Genomic DNA, 20,636 nt, shown 5'->3' with positions numbered 1-20,636 from the left:
TCCTTTACACTTTCCAATAAAGAAAATAATTCTAGACAAATGTAGAAAAAAAGTGATCATGAGGTGTTTTCTTCACCAGACTGTAAATTTAATTGCCACAAGCGATGTGCTTCAAAAGTACCAAAAGACTGTCTTGGAGTCTTCAATGGAGGTATGGTCATGGTTTTCAGCCACATCCAACTAAAATGAAAAACTTAATAATAGAAACATCGTTACGTAGGTTTACTGTATGTTTCTTTCAGAGCCGGCCAGCCCAGGTCCTGACTCTGATACCACGATGGAAGTAGACAGCAGTGATGTGAACAGTGATAGTAGTCGTGGTCTGGATGATTCAGAGGAACCTACCACTCCAGAAGACAAGATCTTCTTTATGGACTCCCCCTTCATGGACCGTGAGAAAGATGAAGAACCTGTGAAGACCATCAGGTATATGCTCTGGATCATTATAAAATGGCTACAAAACAACCACTGGCTCTGCACCCCTTTACCTAAATTCACTACTTCAGACGTATGTTCCCTCCAGAAGCTTGCATTCTGCAAGTGAACGGCACATTATAGTGCCAACCAGAAAATTACTTGCATTGATTTTTACCTTAACTGTTCCCTGCTGGTGGAATGACTTGCCCAACTCGATCTGAGCAGCTGAAATGGCTAAAAACACATTTCTTCCATCTACACTTGAGCCTCTAAAACTAGCACTCTCTATTCTATTTCTGTTTTATTTACTTGTTTTTTTATGATTAAAAACTCTCTAACATTTGCACTCTCTATCCTTTCTAATGTATCTGCTCTTATTTTTATTTATTAAAAAAGCTTGACCCTCTCAAACTTGAACTCTCTATTCTATTTTTATTCTGTCTGCTTGTTTTTTTTTTATTAAAAAACTTGACCTTCTAACACTAGCACTCACTATTCTATTTCTTTTCTATCTACTTTTCTTTTTATTTATCAAAAAACACAACCCCCTAACACTAACACTCTATTGTTTTTCTATTCTATCTACTTGTTTTCTTTTTTATTTATTAAAAACTTGACCCTCTAACGCTAGTACTCTCTATTCTATACTTCTGTTTCTATTTTATATACTTGTTTTCTATTTATGTATTTAAAAAAATGACCCTCTAACACTAGCATTTTGTTTTCATTTTCTGTTCTATCTACTTGTTTTCTTTTTGTTTATTATAAAAATATAATAACTTGACCCTCTAACACTAGCTCTGTCTTCTATTTCAATTCTGTGTACTCTTCGATATTTTTATTTATTTAAAAAAAAAATCCCATGTATACCGCATTAGACTAATTGAGACTTTTGTATAAAAAATTGTATATTGCTGCTTTTTTGTTTTTTTCGATTCTTTATATTGTCTTCATTTGTAAGTCACTTTGGATAAAAGCATGTAAAATATGCTAAATGTAAAATACTTTTAGACAATTCACCCAAAAATAAAAATTGTCATCATTTACTCACTCTCAAGTTTTTACAAACCTGTGAGTTTCTTTCTTTTGCTGAAGACAAAATAAGATATTTAGAAGAATGTGGGTAACCAAACAGTTTCTGGTTTTACTAACATAGTATTTCATCATACTGTGGACTTTTGCCTAGTAACTTGAGGGTGAGTATAAGATGACAGAATTTTCATTTTGGGTGAGTCAAATCTTTAAATTCAGAAGTTCAGAGTTTGAATTTTCTTGATCAATGATCCACATCAGCGCTATCAATCACTGGCGTGTCTCATATCTTCTTTACCCCTCTACCAGCACCAATATCCCCCTGATGCGTGTGGTCCAATCCGTCAAACACACCAAGAGGAGGAGCTCCACTTTGGTCAAAGAAGGATGGATGGTGCACTACACCAGTCGAGACAATCTTGTGAGATTTTATTTCATATTCACACATTTGTTTATTTATTTTTGTGGTTTATGCATTTTTATCTACTAAGGGCATACCTGTATTACAATGATGAAGAATTACTAACTACAACTGATACTTTTCCATTAAAAAGCTTCTTTTTGTATGTGTGTTGTAGTGTGACAAAATGCTTCATTGCAGTTTTTATCAGTGATTAATTTTAGTGAATTGGTTTGTTTGGACAGTTTATGTTTATGTTAAGATAATCTGAGTCATCAGTAAGGTTCCCAGAGCTCTCTTTGTCATTTTAAGTCCTTTTTGTTGTTGCAAAATAAATATCTAGTTGAATACTGATGTTTAGTGCTATTGTTTCAATACGGTTACTCTTAAGACAGATAAATAATGGCTTTGATTTATTAAATTATATAATCCGATGTAAGATTTTTGTGAAATTTTGCCTAGTAGTTCAATCAAAAATAACAATTCTGTCATCATTTATTAATCCTTATGTTGTTTCAAACCTGCATGATCTTCCATTTCTTGAAGGCAAAATGCAGTTTCATATAATAAGTAGCCTTAACCTTACACAAAGACTTCTTGATGGCATCATAATTAATTTGCATTAAATGCCCTTTATATCAATATGTGTTTTCTCACAACTTTCCTAAGTTTTGAAATGAGTCAAACCTGTTTTGTCCTCAGAGAAAGAGACACTACTGGAGACTGGACAGCAAGAGTCTGACTCTGTTTCAGAATGACTCAGGAGCCAAATATTACAAAGTAGGTATTATAAGTATTCTACTTATATTTACCAAAACAATTGTTGAGGTTCATGTTTAAATGATATTCTCTGTTGATGAAAAAAAGGACATTCATGTGTATATTTTAATGTTATCGAGAACAACCTTTAGAATAACCCCAGAAATCGTAATATTGCTCATATACTTCTAACGAAACTGATTATGCTGCAGTCCACCTTTGATCTTTGTAATGTCAAAACATTATAATTAATTGCTCATCTAGAGCATTTCACACAGCTAAAGGCAGTAGTATTTTCCCCTCTCACATTCACTGCTGAGGTGTCTGGCAAGTACCACAGAATACCCCTCCTCCTCTGCTTCAGCTTGAGCTAAAAGCCATTCAGTAAGAAGCAGGAAGTGTATCAAATACACTGTGTAGTTATATGGTTTTTGCAACTGTATTACTGTATTGAAAAATAGAATAATTTTATTTTGAGACTTGGAATAGTATCACTATATTTCTCTGTTGTATCATACAGTATGTGTTTGTACAGGATTGCTCATAACGGTACAGCAAATTTAATGCTTTACTTTTTTCCAATCTTCAAGCATATGTGTCCACATTTAAGTAAATTTATATATACAGGTGCTGGTCATATAATTAGAATATCATCAAAAAGTTAATTTATTTCACTAATTCCATACAAAAAGTGAAACTTATATATTATATTCATTCATTACACACAGACTGATATATTTCAAATGTTTATTTCTTTTAATTTTGATGATTATAACTGACAACTAAGGAAAATCCCAAATTCAGTATCTCAGAAAATTAGAATATCGTGAAAAGGTTCAATATTGAAGACACCTGGTGCCACACTCTAATCTGCTAACTAACTCAAAACACCTGCAAAGGCCTTTAAATTGTCTCTCAGTCAAGTTCTGTAGGCTACACAATCATGGGGAAGACTGCTGACTTGACAGTTGTCCAAAAGATGATCATAGGCACCTTGCACAAGGAGTGCAAGACACTAAAGGTCATTGCAAAAGAGGCTGGCTGTTCACAGAGCTCTGTGTCCAAGCACATTAATAGAGAGGTGAAGGGAAGGAAAAGATGTGGTAGAAAAAAGTGTACAAGCAGTAGGGATAACCGCACCCTGGAGAGGATTGTGAAACAAAACCCATTCAAAATGTGGGGGAGATTCACAAAGAGTGGACTGCAGCTGGAGTCAGTGCTTCAAGAACCACTACGCACAGACGTATGCAAGACATGGGTTTCAGCTGTCGCATTCCTTGTGTCAAACCACTCTTGAACAACTGACCGCATCAGAAGCATCTTGCCTGGGCTAAAGACAAAAAAGGACTGGACTGCTGCTGAGTGGTCCAAAGTTATGTTCTCTGATGAAAGTAAATTTTGCATTTCCTTTGGATATCAGGGTCCCAGAGTCTGGAGGAAGAGAGGAGAGGCACACAATCCACTTGCTTGAGGTCCAGTGTAAAGTTTCCACAGTCAGTGATGGTTTGCGGTGCCATGTCATCTGCTGGTGTTGGTCCACTGTGTTTTCTGAGGTCCAAGGTCAACACAGCCGTATACCAGGAAGTTTTAGAGCACTTCATGCTTCCTGCTGCTGACCAACTTTATGGAGATGCAGATTTCATTTTCCAACAGGACTTGGCACCTGCACACAGTGCCAAAGCTACCAGTACCTGGTTTAAGGACCATGGTATCCCTGTTCTTAATTGGCCAGCAAACTCGCCTGACCTTAACCCCATAGAAAATCTATGGGGTATTGTGTAGAGGAAGATGTGATATGCCAGACCCAAGAATGCAGAAGAGCTGAAGGCCACTATCAGAGGAACCTGGGCTCTCATAACAACTGTGCAGTGCCACAGACTGATCAACTCCATGTCACGCCGCATTGCTGCAGTAATTCAGGCAAAAGGAGCCCCAACTAAGTATTGAGTGCTGTACATTATCATACTTTTCATGCTCATACTTTTCAGTTGGCCAAGATTTCTAATAACCCTTTCTTTGTATTGGTCTTAAGTAATATTCTAATTTTCTGAGATACTGAATTTGGGATTTTCCTTAGTTGTCAGTTATAATCATCAAAATTAAAAGAATTAAAAGAAATAAACATTTGAAATATATCAGTCTGTATGACCAGCACCTGTGTATATATTAGTGCTGTCAAACGATTAATCGTGATGAATCCATTCCAAAATAAAAGTTTTTGTTTACATAATATAGGTATGTAAACTGTGTATATTCATTATGTATATACAAATACACACACATACAGTATATATATTGAAAAAATTACATGTATATACTAGGGCTGGGCGATATATCTAACGATATGATCATGCGCATCTAGTCAGTAAATCTGGTTCCTTGATTAGCGCTAAATCGCCATCACCTGCTTTCAAATGGAGCGGCATTTAATAGACAGAGCTGTTGTTCACTGACAAGCTACGCAATATCGTGTTCATTATCGAAGGCGATTCATCTGTGATAATGAACGCAATATTGCGTAGCTTGTCAGTGATCTACGGCTCTGTCTATTAAATGCCGCTCCATTTGAAAGCAGGTGATGGCGATTTAGCGCTAATCAAGGAACCAGATTTACTGACTAGATGCGCATGATCATATCGTTAGATATATCGCCCAGCCCTAGTATATACATTTATATTCTTAGATTTTATATTATACATAAATATATTTAATATATAAACATACCATATTTTTCTTAAATATACATATACAAATATACATATATACAAAATAAATATGCACAGTATACATATTATGTCAAGTCACTATATAGTTTTAATTTTATTATGTAAACGAAAACTTTTATTTTGAATGCGATTTATATATGTGTGTGTGCATGTACATGTATATGTATATGTATATGTATGTATATATATATATATATATATATATATATATATATATATATATATATATATATATATATATATATATATATATATATATATATATATATATATATATAATTTTGTGCTCAAATGATTCATACCCTTGGTAAATAGAATCAAAAAAGGCTGTGAGAATAAATCTGCATCATTAATCCTTTTTATCTTTTAAAATTTACAAATACGTAACCTTTCACTGGATGAAAATAATTTAAAATGGGGGGGGGTCTCATTATGAAATTATATAATTTTTCTCCAATACACGTTGGTGACAATTAATCATACCCTTTATTTAATACTTTTTGCAACCTCTATTTGCCATAACAGCTATGGGTCTTCTCCTATAATGCCTGAAGAGTTTAAAGAACGTCTGACAGGAGAACAAATACCATTCCTTCATCCAGAATCTCTCCAGACCCTATAGATTTCCAGCTCCATATGTTGGTGCTTCTCCTCTTCAGTTCACCTCACTCATTTTATATAGGGTTCAGGTCAGAGGACTGGGAGGGCCACGGCAGAACCTTGGTTTTGTTCTCAGTTACCCATTTTTGTTTTGATGTTTGTTGGAAGATCAAACCATGGCCCATTATAAGATTTCTAGCATGGACGGTCAGTTTTTAATTTTTTACCAGTTGGTCCATGACACCGTCTATCTGAACAAGATATGCAGACTTTGGCCACTCAAATTATCCTCCTCACCTTGCTTTAAGACAAAATAGACCCACGTCCTCTTCCATGCAGATTTGTAACATTTTCTGTTGATTGCAAATTCTTAATTATTGCCCTGATGGTGGAAATGAGAATTTTCAATGCTGTAGCTCTTTTCTTACAGCCACTTTCTAATTTGTCAAGTTCAACAATCTTTTGCTGCACATCAGAAATATATTCTTTGATTTTACTGATTGTGATCAATGATTAAGGGAAACTGGTCTTTGTGTTCCCTCATATTTATAATCCTGTGAAACAGGAAGCCAAGGCTGGGTAATTTAATGTCCCTAGCCACCCTGGTGTGCTAAAAAAAGGAAATATGTTTTAAAGATATTTTACTCATAAGAATTAGGTACCAATAACTGTGGCCATTGTTTATTAGAGAAAAATAATGATTTCACAATGACATTTCCCCCCACTTTCACTGGTTTTACAACTAAAGGTTAGATTTTTTTTTTCTACTTTCATTTTTGTATGAAAGATCAAATGGATTAACAATGCAGACTTATTTTACAGCTTCCTATGATCTTTACCAAGGGTATGAATAATTTTGACCACTACTGTGTGTGTGTGTGTGCTCGGAGTATGTTTATGTATATTTACATTTTATGTTTTAAGATAAGTGGACAGCTTAAAATATGTGCACAATCAATTAAATGTTACATTAAGCAATTAATACATGTATACACACAATAAGTAATAAGTACATTGTACCAAATGATTCATTTAAATGCTTCTACATAATAGTTAGACACTTAATATAAAGTATGTCCAAACTTTGTCTGACACTGAGGACTGGAGTAATGATGCTGAAAATTCAGCTTTGCATCTAAGGAATACATTAGATGTTTAAAATATTGTCAAATAGATAACAGTTCTTTTAAATTGTAATAACATTTACCAATATTACTGTTTTTACTGTATTTTTGATCACATATACACAACCTTGGTGGGCACTAGAGAAACCCCCCCCCCCCCCCCCACAAACCTCAAACTTTTGAATGGTAGTGTATGTATTTTGGCTCCCATTGGAAAATGAGCTATGGTTATATCTTCAGTAATGTTCACACATCTGGGGATGTGAAGGTCATATAGAAAATCTAAATATTTTAATGATCATTGTTTTTTTTAAAGAACGTGAATGTTTCTGTAACAGCTCCAGTGTTCCCAGCTGTAAAACTAAAGGCAGGAAACCTCACCACCCTGGGTGAGACTTCAGGGTGTGTTTAAGACTGTTTTACACACCACTTTATTATAAGCTTGGTGGTCAGCTCGGATCTTAAATTCTAAAACAGATACTACTTCTTTGGAATTTTGACAAGAATCTATATTTCAGGCTTTGTTAGATTCACTATTACTAATGTACTACATAATTCTAAATAATGACAGTTTGTTAATAAAACACCATCTCCATTTCTGTCCTTCGCTTTAATGGAAAGTTCTCAGTTTTTCTCAGTCAAATCAATTGTGAGGTTATCAATAAGAAAAACACACTTCTCAGCACAATGAGTAAAGTATATGGTTCCCAAAGTAACCAATGCTTTATATTTAAAGTATAGTGTAAGACATGATCGCGCATTTGATTTTCATCTTTAACTTCACAGAACCAGTCAGATTTGCACATTTGGAAATCATAGTGTTCTCCTTTGAAGATAGAAGCCCTGTACTTTTGGTTTTTTGGATAAGGGGGTTCCAGGCCTTTCTCAGGCTAACCACAGCCCACCCCCTTAAGTGTGACCACCTCCTACATAATGTATCGGTGGCTAGAGTAAGACTTGCCTACACACTCATACACGTATGCACACAAGCGCTGCCCTGTAATCATGGAGCTCTTCATAGGGTTGGGTCACATGATTCACCCACCAAACCACAAGCACTTCATCTCATATTCAGAGAAGACCGCAGGCGCAGCATTTGTGCTGATTGGCCACAGCTACTGTTTTTCCTGTCTCATCTGAGAGCAAGTTCGGGGGCTGGGCAGAAGGTGGACTCTTAAGAGACTGTCATAATCAGACTTGGCACATTAGGCTTTGCGTCGTCAGTGAAGATTGAAGCTTAACCCTAGACTGCAAGCTTGGGCTGCATTCGTGAACAGTCTTTTTTTTTTAAATATGTGACAAGGAACATTTCAGAGTATCGTTTTGAACCTGGAGGAACCACATGGACTTGGAAAGCAACTGCACTTTTCTTCTCATCAGTGAGATCCTGGTCACTTTGACACCATAGAGTTGATGAACTTTGTGAGGCGAATTTTGAACTGGACTGGACGTTTTAATTCAACACCACGTGGATTCATTTAATGACTAATTTCCAGACCCAAAGAGCAAATGCGAGGTTGTTTAATTGGTTAAATGATCTTATCTAGCTGTCACTGAGTCAGAGTTAAATTTCTGACTCATTGTCTGACCCACAGGAGATTCCCCTGTCAGAGATCTTGCAGGTGGAGGTTGCACGCGACTTCAGTAGTTTAGCCCTGGGGGGCAATCCGCACTGCTTCGAGGTCATCACTGCCACCATGGTGTACTACGTAGGGGAGAACACCGGCGGCCCCCATCTCCACATCCACAACCCTGCGCTGGCTGCTGGTGGCGTGGGGCTGGAGGTGGCCCAGGGCTGGGAGAGGGCCATCCGCCAGGCCCTGATGCCCGTTCCAGTTACACCACAGCCCAGCGTGGGTGCCGCTGCCGGACAGAGTAAAGATCACAGTGAGTAGCAAAGTCAGAACTCTGTGTTTCACAAGTCTTTTTAAAACACGTGAAGTGAATCTTCATTTTTATCCATGAAGCAGAAAAGGAGATATTTAACAGAATGTACATACTGCTGTTTTACATACAATTGGTAAATTACCAATAACAAAAAAACCAAAAACAAAACAGTAGTCGATATGATTAGTGTAAAAATGTTTACTTTGAAACTGTTTTCACTCAGGAATTGCTAGTAAATTTCACAAAGAATTACAACGAAACAGCAAGTAACACACTGAATTAAACGTGACATTTTGAAGTAGTGAACCAGTATTTTCTCATTCTAACTTATTTACAATTTTGAAAAATATTTGTTTACAGTGTTACAGTGATTGTTTCAACCATATGAAAAGACCAGGGATCTCATTTATAAACGTTGCATAAGCACAAAATGGCATAAAACCATGCGTAAGCATTTTTCTATGTGCACATCCTGATTTATAAAAAATAAACTTGCGGACATTCTAGACCATGCGTACGAACTCTTTTGGACTGAGAAAAGTAATGAAGTAAACTATTTTACACTAATGGAGGTAACCACTGAAATTACAAAAAGTCATTACACAGACGTTAAACACAAAATATATTAATTTAGACATAGCAAGTAGTGCTATAGGTGCACAATAATTCATATTAAAACTAAACTGCAGATCTCATGATACGAGAAAATATTTTGTAATATAATGATCAATGATGCGCACTTCGATGTTATGGCGGACACTGCTGGATTTAGGGGTCGAAAAGTCCATTGTCCGGTTTCAATAAGAACAATGATGATAGTTGATGATGATGATGATAGATGACAACCTTGTGATAGACAACAGCCTGTGAGGATTTTGCGGCTACATACACGGCTGTTGCATCGTCATTGGACAAGTTTCGGACTTCAGAATATAATGCTGATGAGTATTTCAATCATTTTAGTAACTTGTTTGAACATTGTTAAAAACATTGCTCCTTTGAAATGTAAGCGTTCTAAAGAAAAATCTGTGCTCTGGTTTAATGACTCTATTCGTTCACTCAGACAAGTATGTAGAAGGGCTGAGCGCAAATTTCGTAAGGACAGATTGCAAGTATCGTACGAAATGCTAAAGAAGTCTCTTTCTTTTTTTCAGAAGGCTGTAAAGTCAGCTAAATCCAAATTCCTTACTGAGATTGTTGCAAAAAAATTCCCAGGATCATCTTTTCAACTGTAAAATTCTGTTTTAAACTCTGCTGTAAACATTTTTTTTGATTTGTCTGATTATCTATGTGAAAACTTTCTGTATGTCTTTCTTTGTTGATAAGACAAAATTGTCAAAACCTCAATCTCTGCAGACGTCACATGCCTTTTCTGAAATAACCAGTCGCTTAGTCACCTGGAGTGTGTTTGATCACATTTCCTTACAAACCTGTAAAGATATTATTGCACATTTAAAATCCACCTCCTGTCATTATGATTTTATTCCTTCACATTTTTTAAAGCAAATTGTAGATATCGTAGGGCCTGATCTTCTGTTTTTTATCAATATCTGTCTGAATACTGGTGTGGTCCCTGACTGTCTAAAACATCTTGATGTTTCTGTGCCAAGTAATTTTTGACCAATTTCCAATCTCCCGTTTATTTCAAAAGTTTTAGAAAAGGTGGTACTCACTCAACTACAGTCTTTTCTGAGTTCAAACTCAGTATACAAAACTTTTCAGTCAGGTTATAGAAAATTACATAGTACTGAATCTGCATTATTGAAAGTTACAAACGATATTATGTTGTCTACTGATAATGGGAATAGTGTTGCTTTGGTCCTTTTAGATCTCAGTTCAGCATTTGATATGGTTGATCATAAAATTTTAATTTCTAGATTGGAAAGTTATGTAGGCATTCAGGGCATTGTTCTTAAATGGTTTCGGTCATATTTAACAAATAGGAAGTTTTCTGTTTGTATTGGAAAACATACTACTTCAGTAGTACACCTCTCCTGTGGCGTTCCACAGGGATCGATCCTTGCTCCTACACTTTTCTCTTTATACATGCTACCACTGGGATCCCTGTTTTCTAAACATGGAGTATTGTTTCATTTATATGCTGACGACACTCAGTTGTATCTCACAGTTAAACATAACGATTCATGTTCTATTGAGGTTTTGCTAGCATGCCTACGGGACCTGAAATCATGGCTTTTGCAAAATGTGTTGCCCTTAAATGAGAAAAAAACTGAAGTTGTATTGTTTGGACCAAGTGACTTTTATGATTGTGGTGATCTGGATCTAGGCATTTTAAACTCTCATGCGCTAAAAACCTTGGCATTTTAATTGACTCAGGACTTCGGTTTGATAAACAGATTAATTGTCGTTAAATCATGCTTTTTCCAATTACGCCGCCTTGCAAAAGTTAAAACTTTTCCCTCCTTCAAGAATTTCGAAACCGTTATTCACGCATTCATTACAACACGTCTTGACTATTGTAATTCACTTTATTATGGAGCCAATAGTTCTTCTCTTGGGCGTTTACAGTTTGTTCAGAACGCTGCTGCTAGACTGTTGACCGGTAGCAAAAAAATTGATCGCATTACTCTCATTTTGATGTCTCTGTGCTGGCTACCGGTTAAATTTAGAATAGAGTTAAAAATTTTAGTCTTCGTTTACAAATGTTTACATGGCTTAGCTCCAGGCTACCTTTCTGTTTTGGTACTCCCTCATAACCTAACTAGATCACTTAGGTCTGGTGATCTTGGTTTACTCTCTGTGTGCAGGACTAAGCTTAAACATAGAGGGGACAGAGCCTTTGCACGGGTTGGACCCAAACTATGGAACAGCTTACCAATGTCAATTCGAACGGTATCATCGAAGCTTAAATCTTATTTTTTATCTATGGCGTTTAACAACAAATGAATTTTACTGTGTGTATTTTACTTTGCTGTTTGAAGTTCTCTTTTTATGTATTGTTTCTAATGTACAGCACTTTGGTCAACCTTGTGGTTGTTTTTTATATGTGCTTTATAACTAACTAACTAACTAACTAAGTTTACTGTACAACCGCAGCTGCATAGAGGTGTTGATGTGAAGGCATCTCCACAACATTATGAAAAATAACACTGTATTTGAAGGATACAACTCGAAGAAAATGATAAGAATTTGCACATTTCCTTATTAAAATGCTTTCAGTAATGCTCCGAATCAGACAATTGTATTTATACTGCAATAAACATAGGCCTATCTGTTTCCACTAAAAATAGATGTTCACCTTATCAGCAAAACTTCATAAATTTGATTTAATTTGAATTGTTTAAAACATTTGAAGTACTATTTGGCTAGTGTAAAAGAAGGAGATCAACTCTATTCTAAAATATATCTGAGAACTATTTTCAGCAAGGATACTGGATCATTTTTAGCAATAAAAAATTATGTGTATGGCACAAATGGCATTATAGTCCGTATCTCATATTTCCTAAAGTCTCTGTGTTAAACATGGTGTCATGTGCATGGGAATGATATGCAGGTGAGGTTATGCATAGTAAAACTAGGTGTTGTAAGCTCCATGTTTGGTGATTTCAGGGAGGAGTCAGGGTGGAGATGCATGTACGCACAATCTTCCCGTCTAGGGTTCTGCCGTACAAAATCTAGCTTTTATACGTACGTACACTTTTAGGATGAAATCTACAGAGTTTTATAAATGAGACCCCAGAATTGTAGCTATTGAACACTTGTCACTTCATGACACACGTGAAGTTTGAGCGTAATTAATTTTTTTAGGCAAACTGTCTCTTTAAGGCTTAAAGAGGCTGTCATCATGTACTCCCCCTCAAGTTGTCCCAGACCTGTTTGAGTTTCTTTCTTCTGTTGAACACAAGACAGTGTTTTAAAGAGGAAGCAGTCAGTCAAGTTTACATTATTTAGTAAACTGATTTTTACTGTTTACTAAAGATGGTGCCGAATGATTTTTGGATGTATGGATCAGCATGTAAGTGATAAATCACTGAAACAGAATGAAGTTGGAAGTTTAAAATGTCCTAACAAGCAGTCATTGATGAAGCAGTGGTACAAACCGAGACAGCCGTGAATGGTGACTTTCAGGCAGATTTGCAGCTCTGTTCTGGAGAGTAAATGGCTGAGCTTAAGTATTTAATATCCTGATGCACCTCTATTTAATTGTGTTGAGAGACAGAAGATTAAAGAGGTTTGACAGGTCTGGATTAATGAAAGCTGTTTAGTTCTGAAACAAACACACTTTTGATTCAGTATTCAGAGGAGATTTCAGCCCAGAGATGAGTGACATACTTAATTAAGGGTTCATCTGTAGGCAAATCCAACCCAGAAAATAAACAGAAAGACCACAAAGTGTCCCTTCAAAGAATTACTATGTAGCTCAGGCTTGTCATTTTCAGAGTAATTGACAATTGATTATATATTTCAGATATGGTATGTTTGAATTATTGTCACATTTTGTACAGGAACTGGAATAGGACTGTGGAAAATATGTTTCAGCAATCAAATTGCTAAATGACCAGCCTCATGATAACTCACAATTTGTTGCAAGTGTTGGATGTGACACCAATTAAAAAAAAATAAAAAATGTATATGTACATTTGAACATTACCATGATGAAATGCCAGCGCTAATCTAAATGTGTGTGTATTGTTTTTGTGTGTGTGTGTGTGTGTGTGTGTTGCAGAGGAACTGTCCATCAGCATTTCTGTTTCTAACAGTCAAATCCAGGAAAATGTGGTGAGTGTCTGACTGTTTACTGAAAATATTTCACAACTGCACACTCTCTTTATTCACACTTCTGCATGTCCGTTCATGTCCACGGTCAAGCCACACCGCAAGAGGGAAGAACTGAGAGAGGAAATAAAAACAATCTGGGGTTATTAATTTAACTGTAGACTGAGAAATTGTATTTGGAATGAATGTTCTGGTGGAATTATATTAGATTTTAATATTTATTTTTTTGCTCCATCTTTAGGACATCAGCTCAATCTATCAGATCTTTGCTGATGAAGTGCTGGGTTCTGGACAGTTTGGCATCGTTTATGGAGGTACACTCTAAAAAAAATATATAATTCAGTGGCTTTGTGAATAATCCAGTAATAAATAACGCTGAATATCACTTAAGTTTACATCTGCTATTTTCATATATTTCACAAAAACAAACTAGTATTTGAGACTGTGGAAATTATACTGATCAGTTTCAAAGGACTGCAATTATAAATGATTTCATAAGTAATTTTCTTCATCTTTAACCACAGCTTAAGAAATTAAGTAAGCTGTACACAATGAACAATCGCACAAAGAGAGGGAAATCTGCTTTTGCCAGCATGCTTTGATTTGGACCGTATAAAGAGAGTAAATGTTTAATTTAGGTGCTATTTTATTTGTTGTTTTTACATCACTCATAAATATTGGTATTAAAATTGGCTTACTCGTGTATTTGAGTTATCTTAACTCATTGGGTCTACTCAGTTTTGTCGGGGATTTACTACTTTTATAAGGTGTATTTCATTAATTTCATAGCTTTAAATATTACTCAATAATATTACTGTAAAAGTATTTCATAAAAAAAAAAAAAATAATAATAATATACCATAGTTTAAGTTTTAGGGTGGTTACAGTGGAAAATTTAGTTTTCTATTCTATTCTATTCTATTCTATTCTATTCTATTCTATTCTATTCTATTCTATTATATTATATTATATTATATTATATTATATTATATTCTATTCTATTCTATTATATTATATTATATTATATTATATTCATTTCAGTTGTCTAATTCTTATCCTGTCGGCTCTGTCTGGGTGTATTATGTAGAGTTTATATATCCCCTTTATCTGTTTAGGGAAACATAGAAAAACAGGCAGAGATGTGGCCATCAAAGTAATAGACAAGATGAGATTCCCCACCAAACAGGAGAGCCAGCTGAGAAACGAGGTTGCCATTTTACAGGTGATCAGTCTTTTTAATCTGATTATTGAGAAATTGTGGCTGTAGATTCCACTAGAACAGTGACTTCCTTAATTCATAATGCTGGAGACAGTATGTTTAATATGTGACTGCTGTTCTTTTCTTACAGAATTTGCACCATCCTGGCATTGTAAACCTGGAGTGTATGTTTGAGACTCCAGAGAGAGTCTTTGTTGTCATGGAGAAGCTCCACGGTGACATGTTGGAGATGATCTTGTCCAGTGAGAAGAGCAAACTTCCAGAGCGCATCACAAAGTTTCTCGTCACACAGGTTTGCAAATATCTTCGTTTTCTTCTGTCCTTGCAAATCCAATTTTTCATGTTTATCTCCTGTATTCTGAAGTGCATTTTGTTTCGATGAGGCAGTAGTCTGGATCTCATCTAGAGCTAAATTAGAGCGGCCAGTCTGTGGGTTGAGCAGTTGGGCCCCTGGGGACCACGAGAGCTCATCTATTAGTCATGGATCTGAAGCCACAGAGCTGCTGTGATGTGGCTAAGATGCTTCTGTTTCAATGAAAATAAATGGCAATGTTTAATGATTGTGATTGCATCCATGTTTGTTCTCGACATGTAGCCTGATGTCAGTGGTGTTGGTCTCGCATCCTATCAAACCAAGCATTCATACACCACTGTTCAAAATTTGGGGTCAGTAAGATTTTTTAATGTTCTTGCAAGAAGTCTCTTAAGCTCACCAATGTTGCATTCATTTGCTCAAAAATACTGTAAAAACAGTCATATTATGAAATATTATTGCAATTAAAAAATAACTGTTTTCTATGTGAATATATTATGAAATGAATTTTTTTTAGCATCTTTACTTCAGTGTCACATGATGCTAAATGTTCTGCTAAATAAATATTTCTGAGTGTTATCAGTTTTGCGGAAAACATTTTTCCAGGGTCTTTAAAAACGTATTTATTTATAAGTTTTTACTGTCATCAGTATAATGTTCTTGCTGAATTAAAGTATTAATTTCTTTAAAAAAAAAGAAAGAAAAGAAGAAAAAGTTGTGTTACTAAAAACATTGTTACTAACCCCAAACCTTTGAACAGTAATGTGATATGAGATTGAATGAAGTCCTGATGGACATGAGTTTAGTTTTTGGTGTTTTTATGATTCTTAAGCGTGTGTTTTTTGCATTTCCTCTTGGCTGTTTTACCTATTAAAAACTTTTACATTAAACTAACCTTTTATCCGCACAGCATGCCTCCTAAATACGTTACTGGCAGTCCAGAAAGCTAGAAAGCTGTACGTTTCATATTAGAAACTATTAGCAGCTCATCTAGAATGCCTTCATACTGGGGAGAAATAACATCCATCCATCCATCCATCCAAAACAAATGAAGGGTTTTTCTTTGACATTAGAAGAGCATATTACATTGATGGCCAGATAAAGCTTCTGAAAGACCATCCAGCTGATACATGCATGCAATTAAGCGACTGCTTTACTGTCATAGATCCTTGTGGCTTTGCGACATCTCCATTTCAAGAACATTGTTCACTGTGACCTGAAGCCAGAAAATGTGCTGTTGGCATCCGCGGAGCCGTTTCCTCAGGTAAACAACAGTGAATAAAACACATTAGCCTTAAAAAAAAATCACCAAACTAGGGGTGTGAGTTGACGAAAAGCTAATAATTCATTAAATCATAAAAATGCTAAATTATATATAAATACAGTATTTGAAAATGAAATCATTTCAAATATAACACAAGAGAACAGTTAAATAATTTAGATTTTTATTTGTTACCATTAACCGACTTCATAGAACTGCAAATGTGTTGATAAATGATTGGAAATTGTAAATACTTCCTCGAACAGTTCCTGTGACAAAACCTGAAAAAAAAATTAGAGCACTTGCTCAATGAGATTGCTCTCTCGTTTCAGGTAAAATTGTGTGACTTTGGGTTTGCTCGGATCATCGGGGAAAAATCCTTCCGGCGCTCAGTGGTGGGCACACCAGCGTATCTGGCCCCAGAGGTGCTGCGCAGTAAAGGCTACAACCGTTCCCTGGACATGTGGTCAGTGGGAGTCATTATCTATGTCAGTTTGAGTGGCACCTTCCCCTTCAATGAGGACGAGGACATTAACGACCAAATCCAGAACGCAGCGTTCATGTACCCACCAGCACCCTGGAAAGACATCTCTGCAGAAGGTAAGCAGTCACGCTTTACTGATTTCAAGCTACTTTCTAAAGAATAAACCTGTTTTTTTTTTTTGTTTTTTTTTTTCAGCACCACCGTGTTTTTGTTACAGAGTAGTCACATTTGCTGAGAATAAACCAAAATATAAACTAGTTTTGTAAATTCTTTTGAAGAAACAGGCAGTAGTGCATGACGGATAAGGTGTTTTCATTTGTCTGAAGAAAGAGGGAGATGTCTAGATGTCTGTCAGACAGCGCGCAGACTGTCCACCCCCACGTCTGTTTAGAATAGTTCTTTCCGCCCCGGACCTGAGAGATTATATCAGCCTCTCCCAATTTCAGACTGTCACACTCCTCTTCCAGACTATAAATGTATTTTCTCTGTCTCTGCGTTTCACATCATTACATGTTCAGTTTTATAGTTTGGTTTATTTTTGTTGGAGCTATTATACTCAAATTCATCATTACACTAGTTTCATTTATTGTTGAACTTTGTGTGAAGAAACTTACATAACAGCTCTATACTTATTTTGTACTACTGTATCACCATTCTAAATATCCTGATCCATCACAGTTTTTTCGGAGAACCATTGTTTTCACTTGAATAAGCCTCTTTTTTTCTGTGTTTAAGGGTACAGATTGATCTCTTTGGAAATGTGGCCCAGATCTGTAATGTTGTAACATCCTGATCATGTATTAACAGCCTATCTATGTATTTAACTCTACAGCTACAGATCTGATCAACAACCTTCTCCAAGTCAAGATGAGGAAGCGTTACAGTGTGGATAAGACCCTCAGTCATCCGTGGCTACAGGTAAGGACCCTAAAAACCTGTAAAACGGCTTCTCTGAATGTTTTCAAGCTTTATACCTCAACTTATCCATGTCTGCACTGCCCCAGGACTACCAGACGTGGCTCGATCTGCGAGAGTTTGAGACGCGCCGGGGGGAACGCTACATTACTCACGAGAGCGACGATGCACGCTGGGAAAAGTACGCTTTTGAGCACAGTCTGATGCATCCAAAGCACTTCATCATGGCTCCAAACCTCGATGATATGGACGAGGACCCCTAGTGGCCATGTGAGCCGAACTGAAAACGAGGCCAGATGAAGGCAGCGACCTGTTAATGGTCTGTTGCTATGGAGATGAAACACATCAGTAATCTGAAGCAGACTTTGAGGGGAGCAGACTACTCTCTAGATGTCAACAAGAGTCATGGAAACTGCGGCTCCACACTGCTAATGAAGACGAAGGCTGTCTCAGAGCGTTCGCTGGGAGTGCATTCAGACTCTTCTTTTCCAAACGGTGCTGTTATGTTTGTTTCTTATCAAATGTCAGAAACTCACGTTACAATAATAGAAAGGTTATTAACAGATGTGAATATTGGGGAGAACGATGCAGTCGCAGTGTTCTTTCTGAAAGCATCAAACTGGAACATGCGTTTTTTTAAATTCCTATTCTATGATTTTCTAATTCATTTCGTCTTAAAATATCGGTTACACAGCAGACTGAATGATTTCAAAAGGGTTGTTTTTTTTGCACTAAACAATACATCCACTGCAGCTGGTACAGTTAAATGAATTATGTGACGTAACAGCACAGAATCCAGAAGAAGGCGCTTGTGTCGTCGGATGAAAGGACAGCTACACTTAAGTCTGAACTCTGAATTAGATCTGACAGATGGAATGGGAGAAATTATCTTCAGCGTGACTCTTGTTCTTACGTCGTTTTAGAGCTGTTGTCCTCAGAGCCATTCTTTTGATTTATTCCTCATACTGCAGTCTTAAAATCTAACAGCAGCTAAGCAGTGCAGAAAGATGTGTCGGTCAAAAGCCTACTGTGAGAAAGCTTTATGACTTATTAGCAAAGCTCTTTTAATACAAAAAAACTAATGTATTGAAAATAACTGCTAACAACTTTTATTAGAAAAAGATGAACAGTGTTATGTTCTTTTTGTTCCATTCCTTTTTTTTTTTTTTTTTTTTTTTTTTTTTTTTATAAATATGGTATGTATTGTACTGAAGAATGAACCTTTCTATGAATCCCAGAACTGGAAAATCTGAAACATTTTTTTGGTAATGGACTTTTTTGCTGTTGGACAAACCGCCTACAATATTAAAATTAAGCTGGATAAATTGGCACATTGTACCCACATCCCGCTAGTGAAAATGAGCGAATATGATGGGAAAAGAAGAATTTTTTTTTTATTGTCCATGAAATGAAAACTGTACCATACACAGTGAAATATGGGAGAAAAAGGATCTAAATCATCACATCTTGATCACTATGTTGCCGCTGGATTGGCAAGTGTAAGTGTTCTGTATATTTTAGCACATACTGGTTCAATAAAAGCTATACACTCCATGTGTTTGGGGTGATTATTCAAGGCTTTGGATTTGCTGATGGTGGAGGAGAGATCTGACAAAATTAAGTTTTTGACATTTTTGCAGGTCATGAAATGATCAGAAGACCCAATAGACCTATATTTGAAAGACCTGGGCATGTCTGCACCAGAATATCATGAGGAGGTTTCACACATACAGCCCTTTCCACAAAATTACTGCTATATTTTTGTTTACAGATCTTGTTTGAACAAGACAAAAATCAGTTCTGGCAATTTGCTGTGCTTCACAAGTCAATCATCACTGTATTGCATTGCATTATATGTTTTGATAATAAAATAAGCATTTAAATATCAATATTTTTATGTATACTTTGTCTCAGAGTTTCATATGGCAGGTTTTACTGGCTGGGTTAAGCATCATGGTTTATCAAGGAGCCTGATGTTGTGTACGGCTGGTGTGTTTGTGTGTCAGTGTGTTCAGAGCAGTGAGCCACAGTATAACAGTGGCACCACAAATCAGCTCCAATCAACAGCAGCTGCATGCAATTATGTAACCGCTGAGATCACTGCTGCCTCCCTCACAACACGAGGACTGGCTAAGTTTATGTTCACATTTAAATGAGCTGTATGTCTTCATGTTTCAAGAGATGAACAAATTTGGATAATTTGTGTCGTAAATCAAATCCTTAAAATCATGTTGAGGAATAAACGTGTAAAAAGTTACTGTGAGAAAACTTAAATATTGAACACTATATAAAAAAAGGCTTTTTAAAAGGTGCTATATAGACCAATAAGAGTAACCCCATTCTCCTCAGATTTTAGATGTTACTCCACTCTCATAGGTTTGTTATGAATGGGAATTTACTGCAATGGAAAAAGCTGTCTTGAAGCACATTTATGCTTTTATGAGGTCAACAAGTCAAGTTTAGGGGCCCTGGAATATTTCCTCGTAGTGGGGTCTTGGGGGCAAAAAGATTGAAAGCCATGTTATCTTCAGGAAATCCTTTCCCCAACTAAACTGAGAGACTAAGGAGAGTTAGAGAACCTTTAAATAACTATACAGGGGCTTAAACAGTTCTTTGTAAGGCAGTGCTATATAGCACCTCAACCACCCCAAAGAACCGCTGAAGAACCTCTTCGTGTGTGTGTACCATTCAAATGTTTGGGGTCAGTAATTATATATATATATTAGGGCTTTCAAATGATTAATCACGATTAATCACATCCA

The 20,636-nt window shown here is 36.2% G+C and overlaps 1 protein-coding gene across 4 annotated transcripts in view; it reads left to right on the top strand.

Moving 5' to 3' along the window:
* The window catches only part of LOC109096222 (serine/threonine-protein kinase D3-like), a 90,470-nt gene extending 71,422 nt beyond the window's left edge, over positions 1 to 19,048 (top strand). For all 4 annotated transcript variants that reach the window (XM_042742934.1, XM_042742935.1, XM_042742933.1 and 1 more), the window contains 13 exons: positions 80 to 151; positions 243 to 426; positions 1,747 to 1,870; positions 2,552 to 2,629; positions 8,654 to 8,945; positions 13,633 to 13,685; positions 13,924 to 13,996; positions 14,798 to 14,904; positions 15,032 to 15,193; positions 16,380 to 16,478; positions 16,808 to 17,075; positions 17,792 to 17,877; positions 17,964 to 19,048. In XM_042742934.1, coding sequence (XP_042598868.1) covers positions 80 to 151; positions 243 to 426; positions 1,747 to 1,870; positions 2,552 to 2,629; positions 8,654 to 8,945; positions 13,633 to 13,685; positions 13,924 to 13,996; positions 14,798 to 14,904; positions 15,032 to 15,193; positions 16,380 to 16,478; positions 16,808 to 17,075; positions 17,792 to 17,877; positions 17,964 to 18,137 — 1,772 coding nt within the window. In that variant the 3' untranslated portion in view covers positions 18,138 to 19,048. The remainder of the gene's footprint in view (positions 1 to 79; positions 152 to 242; positions 427 to 1,746; positions 1,871 to 2,551; positions 2,630 to 8,653; positions 8,946 to 13,632; positions 13,686 to 13,923; positions 13,997 to 14,797; positions 14,905 to 15,031; positions 15,194 to 16,379; positions 16,479 to 16,807; positions 17,076 to 17,791; positions 17,878 to 17,963) is intronic.
* The last annotated feature ends 1,588 nt before the right edge of the window (positions 19,049 to 20,636 follow it).

This window comes from Cyprinus carpio, chromosome B17 (assembly GCF_018340385.1).
Source record: "Cyprinus carpio isolate SPL01 chromosome B17, ASM1834038v1, whole genome shotgun sequence".
Taxonomy (NCBI): domain Eukaryota; kingdom Metazoa; phylum Chordata; class Actinopteri; order Cypriniformes; family Cyprinidae; genus Cyprinus; species Cyprinus carpio.
The sequence above is the reverse complement of the archived record's forward strand: the minus strand, read 5'-3'. Positions and strand labels throughout refer to the sequence as shown.